Source organism: Saccostrea echinata, unplaced genomic scaffold (assembly GCF_033153115.1).
Source record: "Saccostrea echinata isolate AGI-Se365-2 ecotype Australia unplaced genomic scaffold, CSIRO_AGI_Sech_v1 ptg000030l, whole genome shotgun sequence".
In the NCBI taxonomy this organism is placed as follows: Eukaryota; Metazoa; Mollusca; class Bivalvia; order Ostreida; family Ostreidae; genus Saccostrea; species Saccostrea echinata.
This window is the reverse complement of record NW_026889779.1, coordinates 32,206,547-32,227,186: the sequence shown is the minus strand read 5'-3', so window position 1 is coordinate 32,227,186 and position 20,640 is coordinate 32,206,547. Positions and strand designations below refer to the sequence as shown.

Genomic DNA, 20,640 nt, shown 5'->3' with positions numbered 1-20,640 from the left:
TTGTGGCCCCATCCTACTTCCATGGGTCATAATTTGTACAAACTTACATCTATTCATAGGAGAGTCTTCCTATATACAAGAGGCCCAATGGCCTTATGCTCACCTGAGTATAATACGACACTGTAAAGGATCCATAGAAATGTAAAACAAAATTAACTGATAGAAAAAGCAATGTTGCCCAAGAATTACAAAAATCTGGTGAAAATACTCTTGTCTATTGTTACATGCTAGACCCGAGTGATCGCCTTTGGATCATACTTGGTTTTCCCAAGTCTTACAGGGATGATAATGAATGCAAAATATACAATTGCAGTGGACACTTGCCTATTGTGTAAGGTATTCAATATATACAGATGATTTTGTCCCTAGCCTAGTGCTACAATTCAGTACACACAGACTTGGGTATACAACGTGGCTATTTGCCACTTGTTACTAAGTACAATAAGTCACCCTGGCTCTCTGTGATTCTTTGTTCACTTTGATAAAGTATAAAACAACTTTATCCAGTCTCGTGTCAACCATAACCCTACCAGTGACAATAAATATCTACTGTCAAACAGATCACCACAGTGTAAACATACTATGTATAATTACAACTTTTGCTAACTTTTCCAGGCAAGAATCTGACTTTGAGCATGCTTTGCTAATTTAAAACCAAACATTCATTTTTAGTTTGTTTCTATATTACATTCCTTCTTGTATTCTCATTCAATCAAATAACCTGTTTACTAAATTATATACAAGGATTTCCTGATCAACAACATCTAGCAAAGGTGAGTAACTTTCATTTGCTTCACTTATTACAACTGCGTACTCTGTTTGACTCCTAAATTCCCAGGAGCAGAAAAAGTACATTTACTTATTATTATATTTAATACATGTTTACACTGATATTATTGCATTTTGTTTGTTTGCATAGAACTCAGGGGCAGAGGAGAAGATTTTCAAAAGTATTAATGTATTTTTTAATTAATCTATAGAGCCCCACCCGGGCGGTCTTGACCCAGGGGCCATGAAATTCACAATTTTGAGAAAGGCACCCTTTCTCATTATAGCTATATATTTAGTTTGTTTGCTTAATACCAACGGGCAGAGGAAAAAATTTTCAAAGCGTTAATTTATTTTCAGTTGAAAATAAATACCCCCCCCCCCCCGTTACGGAACCTCTGGCCCAGGGGCCATGAAATTCACAATTTTGGAAGAGGCACTCCTCTTCATCATAACTTTGTACTTGATTTATCGGCTTAATACCCAGGAAGAGGGAAGAAGATTTTTTTAGAGAATTAATGCATTTTCACTATATAATCATTAAAGCCCGCCCTAACAAGAGAACTCCTGACCCAGGGGCCATTAAATTCACAATTTTTGAAGAGGCACTCTTCCTCATTATAACTATGTTCTTAGTTCATCGGCGGAATACCCAGGAGCAAAGGAGAATTCAAATAATTGATGCATTTTCACTATATAAGCCCCGACCTTGCGCCAGAACCCTTACCCTGGGGCCATGAATTTCACAAATTTGGTAAAGTGCTTGATGCTTATTACAATCATGCCAACAGTTTGACTGCTTAGTGTCCAGAAGTACATATATTATTATGTACTAATTATGACTTTGCTGTGCTTGAGAAGAAGATTTTTAAAGATATTCCTATGTACAAATTTGATCCCCTGGTGTGACCCGGGGGTCATATTTATAATAAAATTTAATTTACATTGCCTGAGGAAGCTTCAGTATTAATATGACTAATCATGGTTTTGCTGTTATTGAGAAGATCTTTAAATATATTTGCTATCTTTTCCTTTGTAAAACGTTGATCCCCTCTTTTGACTCCGCCCTATCCCAGGGGTTATGATTTGAACAAATTTAAGCCTTCACTACCTGGGAATGCTTTCATAGAATATCTCTAACCATGACTTTACTGTTCCTGAGAAATGAAGCTTCCACACAAGTTAGATATTTTCTGGCCTACTGATTCTTGAGAATATTTTTGAAATACACTGTACAATTAAATTTACATTCTAACTTATCTCCCCTTGAAAGAGGGTGTGGTTTTTCATGTGAATAAACGTGACCCCCTCCCCTTTCACCCAAAGATGCTTTGTAACAAGTTTGATTGAAATTGGCCAGTGGTTCTTGAGTAGAGTCGAAAATGTGAGCAGTTTACAGAAATCACATGACACACCCACACGACAGGCAACAGACAGACGACACAAACACTTCTCGATCAGTAAAGCTCACTTTAGCCTTCGGAACAGGTGAGCATAATATCTTCAATGTTGTGCATTATATTTCAAAAGTGTTTGCAACAACGCTTTCAATTCTTTATAGCAATCGTCCATTTCTTTTCCTTAAGTGTTTTTATAAATCATAATGAATAGTATAGCATTTTATTCTTGTTTATGTATCATGTATTTGAATGAATTACAAATGCAAACTTTAACGTTTTTTAATGGACAATAGATTTGTTGTTATTTAACAAATCAGATTGGCTGAAAAATTAGTGATAAATTAAGCAGAACCATATTCCAGAACATTTATGAAGGTTAAAAATAGAAAAACTTGCTTTGCTACTAACTCTTAATTTTTTAACTTAATGTTTTGCTTATCTTTGATATATGAGTTTATGCCATCAATTGTATCATTCAATTTGAAAAAAAAAAATACTCAAACGAAAATCAAATCCCTTCAGTGTTTCTTTTTATAGGCTGATTAGCTAATCGCCTGTTCACTTATGATTATGAACACAGTACTAGGTGCAGATAAAGGATATGCTATCAAGATGAGCATGATTAAAAGAAATGGGTTTTTAAAAACGTAATGTTTTTGTGATTTACTCTACTATGTCCTATCATGAATCTTTTTCTTGAACACGAAGAGCGTTTAATAACATTTAAATTTCTATATTTAAATTTATCAGCTTAATGAGGATGATCAGTAATCATAGTTTTACATTTTAATAGAATTGAAAAAAGATATGTTACTTGTCTTTCTAACTAGATTTAGAAGGATTCTCAGTAGATTTGATCACGTACCAACTATGTCCATTTCCAATCGAAATTCTTAAGCTTAACTTTATTATTCATTACTTATGTTTACATTTGGGACACGTATTTGAACAGAAATATTATACAAACAACCCATCGAATCATTTTGTTGTGACATTGCATATATGCAGTGACATAATAGTTATTAGGTCATGGAAGTTTGACTAATTCCAACAATTAAATTTAAACACTAATGTAAGCAATCAAATCCTAGAAATTTATTTGCAGTTACTGTATTGGGGATTACATGTATTTTTACTTTTTAATTATTCTTTCATATTCATGTATTTCAGCGAGAAACGTCTGTTTTAGTTTACCCTCAAAGGAATTTCTGGTTAAAATGGATAAATTGGATGTTTCAGTGACTTATTAAAACTGAAAAATATTTAAATCATTGAAATTATTTCTTGCAAAATAATGCTCTTATTTCTAGCACAAGCTATATAGAACTTTTTTGTCAAGCGGGAGATCAATGTTATAAAGTCTGTGATTGCATTTCAGCACATTTCTAGAGTAACTTTCCTAACATCCTTGTGCATTGTCAAATTGACTTTCTCTGGGGTTGTTGCCTTGAATTAAGCTATCCCAACAAAGAAAAGCCCAATTGGAATATATCCAGGAATATTTCAATATGAAATTGGACAACTCCTGCAGCTCTCAGATTTGATACGGTTATGCTGGTTGAACCTGATCCCACCCCTGTTTTCAGAAGTCCTTGTTGGCTTTTCTCACAATTTCTATTGTTTAAATGGACTTTGGATAATGATCATTGTTTGTTATCTTCACATTTCAGTTTTAGGACATCTAAATATTATGTCAAACTTTTATCTAGTTATCTTTTACATTTTAAAATGATTGGCAAAGTAGTTTAAGATGATGTACTCATTGAATATGTACTACAATGGATAAAAATTCTATCGAGAATCGAAGTGCAGTAATACATATTGAATCAGCCTATATTTCCTTTTAGATTTCAATAGTTACCAAAACTGTCCAGAAGTTTTACATTACACTTATGAAGCACAATGGAAAAAAGCAATGGCTATACAATATTAAAACAAAACTTTGATTGTAATATTTTTACCTGTAGAAAAAATTAACATAGATTGTATTTCTTTATACAAATAAGGTTTGCAAGAGATTGATATTGATATTTTTTTTTTTTTTTTGCACATGTTGACTCGATACATCCTTGTGAATTTGAAATAAATGACACCACAGAGTTTTCCATGTCTTTTTTTTTTTTATATTTGGATGTTTACTGACTATGGACAATATAAGCAAACTAACAACGAAATTGTGTCACAAACGAGATGCCTTCAGATTTTCTATCGTCAACTTTCCTTTTGGTAGTAATATCCCATATCACCTGCATATGGTGTAGGTGTTACATCTCCAAACTTATTCAATACTCAAGAACATGCTCCGAATACGATAAATTTTTAAACCGAGACAGGATACTTACAGATAAGTTGATGTCACAGGAGTTTTAACAACCTCGTATAAATTCTATGTTCATTATGATTGCCTTGTTAGCAAATATAACCTGTCATTGGGTTAATTTTGTATGCTGGCTATGTTGGCTTACGTGTATCATAACAATTTTTAGGCCTTTTTTATTGAACTCTACTAGGAAATATTCTGTTTACCTGATCTGTACATGGGGCTCAAGATGGGTGTGACCGATCAAGAGGGGATGCTTATACTCCAGTACGACGAGAGTTAGTTTACAGAGCATCAAAACATCAGGAATTCCAGGAAGGTGAGATTCACAGAGAAGAAAGGCCAATTAACATTACATTTAATTAAGTAATTACAGCTTTATTTTTAAACATCGTTTTCTAGATTGTTATTTCATAACTCAATTCACTATTATCTTCATTCTACACTGTGCGACTTCTAAGCTAAGGTAAACCTTTAAAATCTGCATTTTTGATTACTTGTGTTTCATAAGTGTCATGTATATTTATTTATTTATTTATTTTTTAAATTAATTTATCATTAAATGTATTTATTTGTTGTATTTCCATTGGTATTATGTTACTGACATTATTAACCATAAGTTAATAAACATTAGATACAATTGATAATAAAAGTTAAATACTTTTTTCTTGTGATCTTTACTTTTTTAAGACTCGCGTATCCTCTTGGCCGAAACGCTGCGCTTATTAAATACGTGAACAGTGATCATCTGTATGAAGTAATTATCTTTTATGTCATGTGTTTTGAAAAGAACTGTGTAATTTATAACCACATTTTTAAATAAACAATGATGTTTTTCGACATTTGTGGATATTTGAAGTCATCATGAGTATTCATTTCCAGGTAAGAGTTTCAAATTTGTCAAACGCATATATTTTTCATCTATTTATGGTTGTATGTTTTCTTTTTAAGGGGATTATGTGACGTTCTAATCAAATTCATTCGGAACAGGAGTGAGCAGAATGAATCACATGTTGTGTTTGTAAATGTATTCTACAAGTTTGGCTTTCCAGAAAGCCTGAAATGTCATCTCTTTGGCTTCATTAATGTCACAGAATAAATAGTGGAATGTAACATTTTTTCCTCAGCAATTACAAGCAGAAGAACTCTTAAAAAAAGGGGGGGTAGTCAGAAAAAAAATTACAATTTACCTGAATAATCTTTCACTAGGAAAAAAAGGGGTGTTCAAACTCGAAATTTTTATTTCGTGGATGGGAGGGAAGATTTAAAATTTTTGACTCTCTCGAAGACACATGGGGGGGGGGGTATGAATATGCTGCAACAAAAAAATGTGGGGAAGGTAGAGGTAAGCTGCCTTTCAGTGAACATTTGCAACAGTAATTTCAAATATTTTTTGTATATGTGTTTAAAAAATGTACCACTAAGCAGTATTCGTAAAATTTGTAAAATAATTGTTATACAAGAGGATGGGCAAAACCTTAGCGTTCCTATTGACTTTACATCACAGCAGCTTACTCGGACAACAGCCAAGAAGTTTAAAGCGCTAACTTGAATTAGTCCGGTGTCATATAGTGAGACTCCCACCCCCCATAGCGAGACTTCCCCCCGGAAATCTGGCTATATATAGCGGTAAGACTCCCCGGTGGGGGGGGGGGGGGAGAATTATTATATAGTGAGTCTTCCCCCCTAAACGACCCCTTCCATGTTCAGTAGTATTTTATTTACATCGACGATGAATATATATTTTCATTTTGATAATGATCTTATAAAATAGATACATGTATGAATAAATATAGAAGTGCGCATTAAAAATTTATCGTGCACAGTAAATAATTGAATTGTTCCAAAATGATTCTTATCAAAACAAATACATTTAACATTTAAGAGATCATTACTCGTGGACTCTTGGAATTTGCTTATGTTAACCTTCATGGGGAATGCAATAAATACAATATAGTGAAGAAAGATGTATACTTGTAACAATAACGTGCATTTTTCATTCAGTTATCTCACATCAATATACATGTACATGTCATCCCATAATTATTTTTGGCTAACAAACTGTTAAAAGGCTATTAAGATGTTTTAATTATTAATTAACGGAGAACTTTTATTCATATACTGAAAAATATTGTGTAACAATGAAATAAAATATTCCGGAAACTACATTTGAGAGGTAGTCTCACTATGAAAGGGGGGAGAGACTGGCTATATAGTGAGACCTCCCGGGAGAAGTCTCACTCTATTGCCAGTCGATCTTCCGGGGAGAAGTCTCACTATAGAGCCAGTCTTCCCGGGGGATATCTCACTATATAGCCAGCCTTCCGGGGAAATCTCACTTTGGGGAAGTCTCACTATACGATACTGACCCTCAATTGATTTCGAAAGATTTTCCACTTTTAAATATGTGGTTTATCCAATGAAATAACCCTCACATGCATTTAAATATAGGTCAGTAATATATAAGCTAAAATTAGGCATTAACAAATTATCTGAAAGAGTACCAATTTACCAGCCCTGATATTTAGGCTGTTCAAGGAAATAATCATTTTATATAATAATATTTCAAGAATAAGAGAAGTGATTTGATAGCTTTTTTGCCACTAACCAATGATGCAATTTAAAATTACACAAAGAAAATGATTGCAGGTGCTTTAATTATAAATTCTCAAAATACGAGTCGGGTAAAGAAATTGCGTCTTTTATACAAAGGTAACAATATTGTATTTCTGACATGTATTTTTTTATAGAACAAAAAACAAAGAATAGTGCAGACATGCGTAAAAACTCACAATGATTATATAATCTTTCTTCCAATGCCTGTAGTTTGAACATTAACTTTTTGTTTTAAAAAAATTATTTTAAAAAATGGCATCAGGTTATTGAATGACTAAGATACACATAAAGGTAAAATTTCTGACATCACTTAATATTCACATCAGTCGTATTTAAACTTTTAATGCGAGTATTTACTTTGATTTTGTTTTTCTGTAAATTCTTGGATCCACGCCTTGGCTGATCTAATCGATGCCATGTAGTGTACTTAGATACACACGCACTGGCCATCATTTACGTAACAGCCTAGATAACTGCATGTTATTTGAAGACCCGCCACTTTGTTTTTTCTGTAAATACTTTGATCCACGCCTTGGCCGTTCTAATCGATGCCATGTGCATTCCGATACACACGCAGTGACCATGATTAGATAACTGCATGTATTTTGAAGACCCACCACTACCCAAGCGATATTCTCTCTGTGAATCTCTATGATTTATGTGTAGTTTTTCTTTTTTAAGATGGCCTGTTTGACAGATCGCCAATTCTTTGTCATTAAGCAGTTTTGTTTACATCTCTATATTTAGAAATCGTGTCATTTGCCAGACCACCAGCTTATCAATGGCAACTTACACTGGGGCTTCCTATCCGGGGTTACAAACTTAATGTGTCATCTCTCTCGAGAGATGACAATTAATAATTAGAGGAATATTAATAAATCTAAGACCATTTAAACAAAACAAACCAACAGGATGAGCAATTCTAAATGAATTGGAATTCCTTCGATCATCAGAATATACTATAGATGAAATTTGATTTTTTTTTTTTTAAAGTTAACGTAATTCTATTTTAAGATTTCACTTCTTTTTTTTAATTTCAGATTTTGGATACACCTTATTTTATGAATTTAAAAATATATTCATGAGAACAAAATACAAACATTTATTGTAATTCAAACTCACTGCACGTAATCATTTTACCAATGCGCTTAATAACTTTCATTATACTTAACCATCTTGATATTAGAATAGACTTGGAAAAGCATATTTCATTCAATAAATTATACTGTGTGCTGACTTTTTTTTTTTATACTATATCAATCTACTTATCAATCGTAGGAAAGGTATTTTTTGAGTTTAACAATGCACATGTGCCCTTCTTTAACTTTATTATCCTCCTTTTGGAAGAAAAGACGTCAAACTGACAGTAGTGGCGCTGTAAACTCGCAAGTCAAGATTGCATATGTACAAAATATATAGTCTATAGACTTCGAGCTTTAGGTCATGATATACTAAGTAACTTATTTATTGTATGTATTTTGATTTAATAAATAGCTTAACAGGGCGGTACAAACCCCGTCTCTAGAATTTTTAGTAACATATTGAATATATAAAGTAATCTAAAGACTAAGAATGACTTAAGACCCCCCTTCCAAAACACAGATCAACTGTTAGTTGATTGGAAGACAGGTTGTGTGTGTAGATCCATTTATTTGATACATGTATGTTCTTTTTTTTAATTTTTTAATTTTTTTTTTATTTTTTTTATTTTTTTTTTATTTTTGCTTGTTTCAACAATTTTTTGGAGAAAGGCGTTTTAACGGTAAGGCTAAACCTTAAAATTGTAATGAATTAAATTTTCATAATTTATTTCTTCACTATGTATATTTTTTTATATTACATCATTTACATTATTAGTAAAAATTAGTAGTAAAAGCGGAAGTGACTTTATTGACATGGCAACGATATATTTAGGCAGATTTGGATCTGCTTAGGTAAGAATTGCAAGCATATTCCTTGAAAGTTTTATGCAATGGAAATTGAGCATTTTACTTATTGCTTAAGAAAATTAAGTAGATACTTAATAAAATTTTAAGATTCTTATGCATTTGAATCCTGGTCTTGTATTTTTTTCTTAACAAACAGTAAACACAAGAACATACGAGATCTGATTATTAGATCATAATTAAAATCAAATGAAATAATTCAGATAGATTTATTGTGTGCATAAGGTTTCCCTGATGAGGCGGGACCTATTACATATCTTTGGATATGATATCTGCTATTAATACTGCCGAAAGACTATATTTAATATGCAAGCAATTAACCAAATGCTTCATTAATTGAGTTTTAATGACATGTCTAGTTTTTAGCATGCCGTTGTTTTACAACCCTCATTGAGCAAAGGTAAAGAACTTTGTTATATTTAGCTTGGATATTTAGATACGAATGATAACTCAGTGTAGCTCAACAAGGATTTTCTTTGCATGTATAAGTTCATAAATTAAGAAATTACTTACAATACAAAACTTATGTTTTTAAAATAGGGCGAGTTGTTTTTGGTTTTTAATTCTAATCAACAAAATGATATCTGAACAAATAACTCTGCTGACTCAATTTAAACGGATTTTTTCATTTCTTTATTTGTATTTAATTATAATAAACTTAGAAAGCAGTCATGCATCGGCACTCTGCATGTGTATGACTAAAAATACAGCTTAACATATATTACTTACTACTATTGATGCTTAAAATGATATCCTATAAGCAATTTTTTTTTAACTAGGATTCAATTTTTGCAATATGCGTGATTGTAATTAAGTTCTCTTAAATTGAATATCGCAAAGATTTATTTTTGCACTGGAAGTAAGACTTACCTTTCACTGTCTTATAATATTGTTAAAATTATTTTTCGCTAAATATTTACACCATTTCTTAAGGATTAATCGCTTAATTAATTTACGTCATGTTTAAATTTAACTGATACAGTGTTATACATAGTATTTATTTGATGATGGTAATACTTCTGATCAAACTATGTTATTTGCCAAAATTTATCTACAGGTATAAATACAAAATATAAAATCGGTAAAGTTGTTTGCTCTATTACATACTAAGTACAAATTTCAAGATGGCAAATGAGATCGATCACTGTTCTTTATCTTTACCTTTTACATTATAACAGTTATGTACGTAAAAACATATTAATAATATCGATTGTGCAATATAAAACAGATATATTCTATACCACTAGTATAAAGTTGAATATTTAGATGCATAAAAATCTTAAAATATACATATTAACAGCAAATTTATATATTATGTATTGTACAATTGTGGATTGAACAGATGTAAGATTGGATAGTGGGGATAGTTATTTCTTTACCATTGATTTAATCGTTGCTTTCTACCAAAACTCCTAAGAGTATCCAAAGTATCAAAGGCATTAAGATTGCCTGAGATTTATTCATTTGCCACTTTGAATATCCTAATTTATATTATGGATTATAACACATATATACTCTTTATTAATAATGTAATGTTAGATATATATACATGCATAAAATTCTTTAAACGTGAACAAATACTGAAAAAAATATTTTATAATTAAAAGAAATTGACACATTTAAGCAAGTTTGACTTCACACTTTTCCAGATTGAACAGGAGTCGAATTGAACAGTGGAGGCTGTAATTTCTTTACAATCGATCTAATCTCGTCGTTGCCTACTTCCAAAATTCCTTGATTTCCGACCTTTTCCACGTGATGACAAAGGAAAAGATGTGCTAGAAAATGGTGGCGGAATGCATAAACGTTTGGATCTTCAGTTTTCACCAAGTACTTTGCCAAAGTTGTATTCATCTCAATACCTTTTGGGTTACTTGAAATGATCATAGAATCATCAGACAGAAGATCATCTTCCTCTCCTTGACAGTCCTGATTACTCTTTCTCTGCTGTGAGATGTTGTTTTCACCATCCTTGCTTTTCTGAAATTCTTCTCTTAATTTTTTCCACTTTCTCCATCTTATTTCTTTAAGATTCACAGATGGACTGTTACATAACACGTAAACAAGCGTCACATACAGATTCTTTCCGTTTTTATAAAGATTATTAAAATTAGAACGTAAATATTCTATTGGATTTTTCATAAAATCTTCGGCTTTTTCGATTGGGCAATGATGTTCAAGAATCAGTGCAATCAGTAGAGGAAATCCTACTTCCTTAGAAACTTCTTTCACGTATATCTTTTTGTCAAATGATCTGCATACTTTTTCTCTCTCATAAAATGAGTCGTAATTCTCGGTAAGACTAATAACAGTCTTACCTAACTGATCAAACATACCTGATTCATCAAAAAAGGAATCTATACATATAATGGCGTAATTTTCTTTGTTTTTACATCTATCAATTAAATCTAAAATAGTATTCCTCACTCCGACTTTCATTTTTTCTTCTAAATCACAAATATTCCATATTCCAAAGCAATCATCCCACAAAACTACTTCACCTTTGTTAATCGACAATTCTGGTAATTCTGTTTGTTTTGGTTTCATGTGATGTACACAATTATCCTTGAATTCTGTCTTCGCTATGTAGTTTGCCAACGTTGTTTTTCCGCTTCCTGACCCACCAACAATAATTATAAACCCGTCTTCCTTCAATGTTTTTAATGCATTTCCATAGAACCCCGGTTTAACAAATGATGCTAGGAAATGAATTAACAGAGTATGAATATATTTAGTTTTAAAACGTATAATAATTTATTTCAAATGTAAGTATAACTTACTTAATAATAACTACCCAGAATCTCAACACTTCATATGTCATTTCATACTTCGAAAAAGACAACCCCAAATTATACACATTTAAAAAGATAAAGTAGAAATGAAAAACATTTGACTTCTAGGTCTATGTGGACTAACAGGTTTTTGCTATTAATTGTCTTTTTGATTTGATTGAAGACTGACCAGAGAGATAATCACATTTCACCAATTTTAAATCCAGTTCCTGATCTCGGTGGGAACTAAATAAAGATCACTGAACTATTGGGTAGAGAAAATCATAGATATTTACTGATTCGGTATTACTGAGACATTCAGTAAATTTTAATGCATTTAATCTTTAACTTTTAATATTATGTTAACAATATTATATATGAGAAATAACTCACGAGTACCTTATTGTACATATGCAGCAGAATCTAATCAAAATTATTTTAATTTTTTAAAAAAGGAACTCTAAATATCAGTGTCATACAGTATTTAACATTTTTAGATAGAGAATTAGGCATATTATTTGAACTGTCTATATGCGGGTAATTGTAATATATTTCACACAGATAATACCTGATCATAATCACCACTCCTGAGATTCGTTAATTTGATATTACCTTCATTCCTGGTTTCTCTTTTACTGTTTTCTATTGTTGAATCTTTTAATAACGAGTCTTTTTCTTGAAAAAATAAAATAAGATGAATTAACTTGCTAAAAGGAGGTAATATTTTTAAACGAATAAATTAACTGAAATGTGTAGAAAATAAACACTAGTCATGCTGAAAAGTACAAATTGAGAGCAAAGCAAACATCATCTTCGCTAGCCAAGGGTTTCTTATGGAACGCCATAGCTGCCTTATGTGGTTATTTCATGAGAAGATGGTGCTTTATTATGTTATGCTGTGGTTATTTCATGTGAAGATGGTGCTTTATTATGTTATGCTGTGGTTATTTCATGTGAAGATGGTGCTTTATTATGTTATGCTGTGGATATTTCATGTGAAGGTGGTGCTTTATTATGTTATGCTGTGGTTATTTCATGTGATGGTGGTTTTTTATGTGAAGATGGTTTTTCATGTGAAGGTGGTTTTTTATGTGAAGGTGGTTTTTCATGTGATGGTGAATTTTCATGTGAAGGTGGTTTTTCATGTGATGGTGGTTTTTTCATGTGAAGGTGGTTTTTCATGTGAAGGTTGGTTTTTCAAGTGTTGGTGGGTTTTTTTTATGTGAAGGTGGTTTTTTTTATATATATATATATATATATATTTAATGTGATGGTGATCACTCGGAACTCCTAATATATTTGAAGACTGAGTTTAACTGCTATTATCTTGAAATTTTGAAAGTGAAACAAATAGTCAATGTAATTAAAATCATTTTAATACATCATTGCTAGTTCCTCTTTTTCCATCTAGGCACTTGGGTTCAAAATGGTGTATTTTGTGTATTATGATTTTTTTGTAGGTGTGTCTGAATAAACTCAAAAACATAAAAATAAAAAAAAATCACTGAAATTAGCACGTTTAAAAAGTGCCATATTAGTCTATATAGTAAGAGTGTGGGTACAACACTTGCCATCTTCGGAAAATCTAGGGAAGTCAGAAACCGCGCCAAACTTGTTCTCGTTATTCCGGGACGCCTCCATTGCTTTCACTTTCAGTTCTAGGTATCAGGACGTTTTTGTTTACTGCATATTTTATACGGCAAGTTCTAATTGGCAGACGATTGAAAGGCGTTATTCAATCATTTTTAAATGTAGATTTCATCCGAATTCCTGTCCGAAACTGGTAGGAAAAGTGTAGATATTGATAAATTAAAATCAAGTATGAACCGAGCCGAGCACGACGTAAAATCGGAGATTGCAACTGTCGTACCTTCACTCTTTTTTTATGGCATGTCAAACGTTGCAATATTCGATCTTTTGCATTTGCATTGTATAATTTTCCATTTGCATTGTATAATTTTTATTTGTATTGTATAATTTTCTATTTGTATTGTATAATTTTTCATTTGTATTGTATAATTTTTATTTGTATTCTATAATTTTCTATTTGTATTGTATAATTTTCATTTGTATTGTATAATTTTTATTTGTATTGTATAATTTTCCATTTGCATTGTATAATTTCTTATTTGTATTGTAAAATTTCTTATTTGTATGCGATAATTTTTCATTTGTATTGTATCCACGGACTGTTTATTTGTTTCGTTACGAAGGATTTCATTGGTCAAGTTTCAGCCTGTATCGGGTTGAAGATGTTCCGGATGCTCAAAGCAAACTGGGCTCATATGTATTTGCTTGATTGATTGATTGATTATTGTTTAACGCCGAGTCGGCAATATTTCAGCCATATTTCGGCGGCATATGTATTTGCGTGCATGTTAGACGGTCATTGGATTCTAAAAAGGGAGCGCTGGTAGATGGCAAATAAATAATCTGTCCTTAGGAATGCTGACTGAGAAAATAAATAAATTGACCTTGAGTGGTGGTAACTACCCCCACCCCCAAAAAACTGAGTTTTCGGGTTTGGGCGGATTTTCTTCTTTTTGTTTTTCTCCTTGTCTCTGGTCATATTGGAAATAAATATTCTCTCCTGCGAGAGAATGAAAATAAATAATCGGATTCGACATCCCCCGAGAATCAAATGGTCGTCCCTTAGCATGCACCGCAAATAGAGGAGCCGAGTTTGTGTTTGTAGAGAGTGCGCGATCGGAATTGTGGGAAGGGTACCAGACTAAGTTTGTGATGGGCACCTGAGACCTTTATACAGACTAAATTTTATGACCAATGACATCCTTCGTAACGAAATAAATAAACAATCCTCGGATACAATACAAATGAAAAATTATCGCATACAAATAAGAAATTATACAATACAAATAAGAAATTATACAATGCAAATGGAAAATATAGAATACAAATGAAAAATTATACAATACAAATGATTTTTTTTACAACACAAATGGAAAATATAGAATACAAATAAACATTATACAATCCAAATGGAAAATTATAAAATCCAAATGGAAAATTATAGAATACAAATAAAAATTATACAATACAAATTGAAAATTATACAATACAAATGAAAAATTATACAATACAAATAAAAATTATACAATACAAATGGAAAGTTATACAATACAAATGGAAAAGATCGAATATTGCAACGTTTGACATGCCATATTTTTTTATATAAAGTAATATGACATTTTTAAAACTTGCTTATTTCAGTGATTTTTTTTTATTCATAGGTTATCGACTTAATGCAGACATAGCTAGAAAAAAAAAAACATATTACACAAAACACACCATCCTGAAACCAAGCACCTATGGAAAAAAGAGGAACTAGCAATGGCGTATTAAAATGATTTAAATTATATTGACTATTTGTTTCACTTTCAAAATTTCAAGATAATAGTAGTTAAACTCAGTGTTAAACTCAGTCTTCAAAAGTAATAAGAGTTCCGAGTGACCACCATCACATTAAATATATATATATATAAAAAAAAAAACACCTTCACATAAAAAAACCACCATCACATGAAAAACCACCTTCACATGAAAATCCACCTTCACATGAAAAACCACCATCACATGAAAAACTACCTTCACATGAAATATCCACAGCATAACATAATAAAGCACCATCTTCACATGAAATAACCACAGCATAACATAATAAAGCACCATCTTCACATGAAATAACCACAGCATAACATAATAATGCACCACCTTCACATGAAATAACCACAGCATAACATAATAAAGCACCATCTTCACATGAAATAACCACAGCATAACATAATAAAGCACCATCTTCTCATAAAATAACCACATAAGGCAGCTATGGCATTCCATAGTTTCTGATCCGCTTCTCTTCTCATCCAAGGCTTTGTGAGGGGAGTAGCGGATCAGAAACCCTTGACTAGCGAAGATGAGCAATCATGGCCCCTGAAAATACCAGAAGTGGGAACAGGTGCCTGTCTGTTTAACCCTATATCCAATGATGTGATCGTATTCTTACACTTACATGTAATCTTTTCTCATTTAATTTACGAAATTCTTGAAAAATGGTTAACTGACTTCATTGTGCTTGAATTTATCATTTTATAATATCAAACAGAATTGTTTTCTTTTATCAACTTTACATTCACTTCAAAAAATCCCCTAAATAGCTGAGATATACATATGCATGTATGTGAAGTCTATGCGAAAAATATCCTCTAGTATATCGTGTTTGTCCACATTTCTTAAAACGTTGGGATAATCTTTCCTGAAGTTTTGGAACAAGTTTACCTCTTGAAAAAGAATCAATCCAGATAACCTATGCTCGACTTTTATATGCTATTTATTGAAAATATAAGTCAAAATGGGAACAAAAAAATGCACGGAATTCAACAATAAATTTTATTTTAGTATATTTCTAAATCATTTATACTAAAAACTACTTAAGATCTAAAGAATTTCAGCGTTCAGTTAAACACTAAAATCCCCTCTTTGGTTGTAAGTATTGGAATTAATGTTGTAGTTGTTGCACCAAAATACAAAACCCGCGTTAGTGGTTTATGCATTTTTTCTGCAATAGCTGCTTCATTAATTCCAGTACAAACAAACAAAGAAATCTTATTGTTTATATTTATGTTTACATAATAATCACATAAAGAGGATTAAGTACGTTAATATTGTATTTAATTTATTGATATGCACATCATTGTATGCTTCATTGATGGAAGAGCCACTACTCAAGTGGTTTGTTTTGCAAAGTTAAAGCATTGATAACGACAATGGTTTTCATAAGAAAAAAAGAACATAATATTTATTGAATGTCAATATTATCTTATGAATTTATTGCTCAGTGGTGTTGCATAACGTAAACAAATACAAACCGAAATATTCCACACACGACTGTTCAATATCAAATGCGCCGCTTACTAGCTGTAAACAATGATGCTGGATTGTCGTTCTGCTCAACGGTAATGAAGGTATTTCTTTGCAAGATTGTAGTTTATGAAATGATATTATATTGAATATATTTCAAAAATGGGCTCATATTGCATACTTTAACTGTGGCTAGGAATATTAAACATTTCTTTTTATTAAATAAAAGTATTTTTTAGATATTTTTATTTTTTTTTTATTTTTTTGTTAAAGCTCTATAATTAAGGAGTAATAGAACTTAAAAACTGGGAAAACTATACATTTCAAAACAACATGAATTCATAGTCGCGTAATTTTGTGAGAAACTTTATTTGCATATTTAAAGTAGCAGTAGAACTTATAAACTGGTAAAACTATACATTTCTAAATATACACCAGGAATTTGTAGTCGCGTAATTTCGTCAGAAAAATTACTAAATTGCCGATTAAAAGTACTTTCTTACACTCATTTCGCAACATGAAATACTCGCGTATAATAAGAAATCTGCAGTACTCGCAGTCGCTCGCATGGCGCAGTGGTTAGTGTGTTGCTCCAGAGTCGCGACGGAAGGAGTCGATTTTTGCGTCGAGGGTTCGAATCCACTATGCCACGTGGAGACCGGTTCTTCTGATGAGACTGTATAAACCGATATCCCATGTTGCAGTAGGTACAAGCACTTAAAAGATCCCTCACTGCTCAAAGGCCGTATTTGCCGAGCACAAGCCCTCAACCGCGGCAAGTGGTGGCCTAGCTCTAAATATGAGTGACAAATTCTCGAAGGGACGTTAACAAACAAACAAACAAAACAAAACAAATAGTACTCACAAGCTCTTGTATTTTTTCAGCCTTATTGCCAATATTCACTACGATTAGTTCAATAACCCCAGGCGCGGATTCAGGAAAACAAAACAAAACAAACAAACAAACAAAAAAAAACCAAAAAAAAACAAACAAACAAACAAGCAACCCCCCCCCCCCCGCAAAATCCATTTCACATTTTGTATTTGCTTCAGTATATACTTTAAATAACTCTGCTAATTAGGGGGTGGGGGTTTCCGCCCCCCCCCCCATCTAGATCCGCGCTTGAACCCTGCAAAACAGTCGCTGAGAAAAGTCAATAGAAAAGCACGTGTTATATAGAAGGCTCTCGGCATATATATATTTAGAATGGCAAGTAGAGAAATGTGAATTTACACGATGAACTTCATATTTTAGTTAAAAACTGCCATTTCTTAAAGAAAAATAGGCGAACATTTGCCAAGTACTCCTAAAACTAGTAATTTGAATTAAGAAATAAATTATTTATTGCAATTACATGTACTTAGATCGTGGTCTTCAGTTTAACTTTAATGTGGATACTATAGGGCAGGTATTCTTTTCATAATAAATTTGTCTTTTTTGAGTACTATGAAATACCTTCTCTGTCAGTAGAGGCTTTTTTCTTTCTTTTCTGTTTACGCCTATTCACTATAAATATAATGGCCAGAAAAACCAAGATCGGCAGGAATATTCCCAAAAGTATGCCTATTATAACGAACGAATCCTTGGAATTTCTATAATAAAACAAAATGTTATAATGTAAAAGTAGAGGACAACGATAGGTGATCAAACTCATAAATCAAGGCAATCTAATTAAAATTAGATGTTCCGAATCCGCTACCATAGCGGATTCGGAACATCTAGATTTAATTAGATTGAAATCAAGGAAACAATACGAATCGTAAAAAGGGCAAAAATAAGAACCCTTAGATACAAAGCAAGCGTAAGCATCCATTGTCGACCGGTCACAACCGTCTTGTTCCATTTGTATTGAAATAATCCGTAGTCAAAATGGCATTTTAAAAAAAGACCTCGAAACTGGTGTAAACCATGTCAGTCAAAATACGACCCAGTCATAGGTTTTATTCGCAAACAAGGTCATTACAACGATCATAGGATTAGCGAAATGCTGACTTTAAACTAAAAAGTTTAAAACTCTGTAACATAAACTAATATGACAGTACCCTGCCATTTTTTTTTTAAATTTAAATTTACCATACTCAGAGCATGTTTAATCATATAATAAACCTTACTAAAAAAAAATCATATTTCAACATTGTTTATTATTGATTATAGCATAAAATTGTCTTTATAGATTTAATCCCAGTGTGAAAAGAGAGTTATCTGAATTTTAAACTTTATGTATTTTTTTTACCTTTCTTCCCCACTGTCCTGCTTGGGAAGTCCCGTGTTCCTGAAATAGACGATGGTTTGCTATTTAATTCGTTTTTTTTAAAATTCATTTTAAGACTTTATAAAATAAACGTCTTAGTCCATACTTGTATCCAGGATTTCTTTCTACTGTCACTGTTCCGTTGACATATGGATGAGATTCTGTAGTGTATCTAAGAAAAAAGTAAGTCTTAGGTAAAACAAGTAAAAAAGACATTTACTGTATTCTAAAATGCATAACAATCTCTTGCATTTTTTTTAAATTCGGAATAAAAAAAAAACATGCTATAATAGTTACCTAGTAATCACTTTTCGAAAGCAACTTGGATCTGTGTAGAGTAAAAACTTTTTTTTTAAACAATTAGGAAACTAAAGAAAATATTACACAATATACAGTCATGTATAAGAATATGTACTTCTGTTCTTATTATAAGTATGCATAATTAACGGAGGTGGATCTGTTTTCTGTATTCTAAGAATATGACCTTTATTCTGAATAGGTGAAAATTTCTAATGTTTGATATTTTATGCAATTATTTCGACATAAAAAAAAAGAAGCGAAGGTGCATCACAAAATTGTATCTTTCACGTTATTAGAATTATACCCGTACATGTATTTATATAGTTAAACAGAAAACTTCATTTAATGCACATATATATCAAATCAACGTATATTTTCCTTCAGTAATATGCCATAATTATATAAGAAAAACAAAATTGTAACAAAGATACTTTAATTTATTGACCTTGCATGATTAAAGTATAGCAATTTTTGTGACAACTTAATATGTTAGTAGATTTTTATAATTCTTCAATGCAAACCTTATTATTATTTATCATCATGTTCTGACCCCTATACTTCAATAACACATTGACTTAAGATATACGCCGTATAAATGAAGATGTAGATAACAGGTACGGTGTGACCTACATTGATACACAGTGTTTGACAAGTAAATACTTCCAGGACAAGTCTCCACGGCCCCCTGACACAGGATTACATCAATCAGGGAAGATTTTTCGTTAAATTCCGGACAGTAATCTGTAAGGAAGTAATAAAATATTTACCTGGACCATATTTTTTTCAATTAAATACACAGTATTTTTATACAATTTACAATGTTTAAAATTGTGACCAGTTTATCACCATGAGAATGACTTTTGAAAAGATTTAAATCCTGTGATGTTTAAATAGTCAAAGTTGTTTTTGTACCAATGGCTCATTTTGTATTAAACTATTGTGTAACATTGTCAAATATATGCAGATAAACTAGCTGATAAGGCGAAACCATATAAATATCATAGCGAGATAAGTTACCATCTAAAATATTTAAAAATGCACACATAGTGTAAAATAATAGTTGTCGGAACACTCGGTACGATGTAAAAACTTGAATATAAATCATTAGTACATTAATGTATAACACAAAAATTATAAAATTTCCACCTGGTTGAATCCAAATACTAGGTGCACAGAAAACTACATAACGCCCATCTTGGTCCTGCATGCAGTGATACACCTTGTCGCCATGACAGATGTAACTGTCTGTATTCTCCCTCCATTTCTCTGGAGTATCCGGACATCTCAGGCGGTACTCAAACAAAATCCCAAAGGTTAATGTGTCCGGTCTTAACAGGAGTATCACCAGGTAAGTCCAAAAATTATACATGACGAAGTAGGAAGTTGATT

The 20,640-nt window shown here is 31.8% G+C and overlaps 1 protein-coding gene across 1 annotated transcript; it reads right to left on the bottom strand.

The window, feature by feature from the left end:
- Nucleotides 1-10,548: 10,548 nt before the first annotated feature.
- On the bottom strand, nt 10,549-18,250 carry LOC133196726 (uncharacterized). Its single transcript, XM_061332585.1, has 3 exons — nt 18,156-18,250; nt 12,434-12,496; nt 10,549-11,749 (listed from the first exon to the last, which is right to left on the bottom strand). Exon 3 carries the CDS (start codon nt 11,595-11,597, stop codon nt 10,686-10,688), a length of 912 nt encoding a protein of 303 aa, XP_061188569.1. The 5' UTR covers nt 11,598-11,749; nt 12,434-12,496; nt 18,156-18,250; the 3' UTR covers nt 10,549-10,685.
- Nucleotides 18,251-20,640: the final 2,390 nt, after the last annotated feature.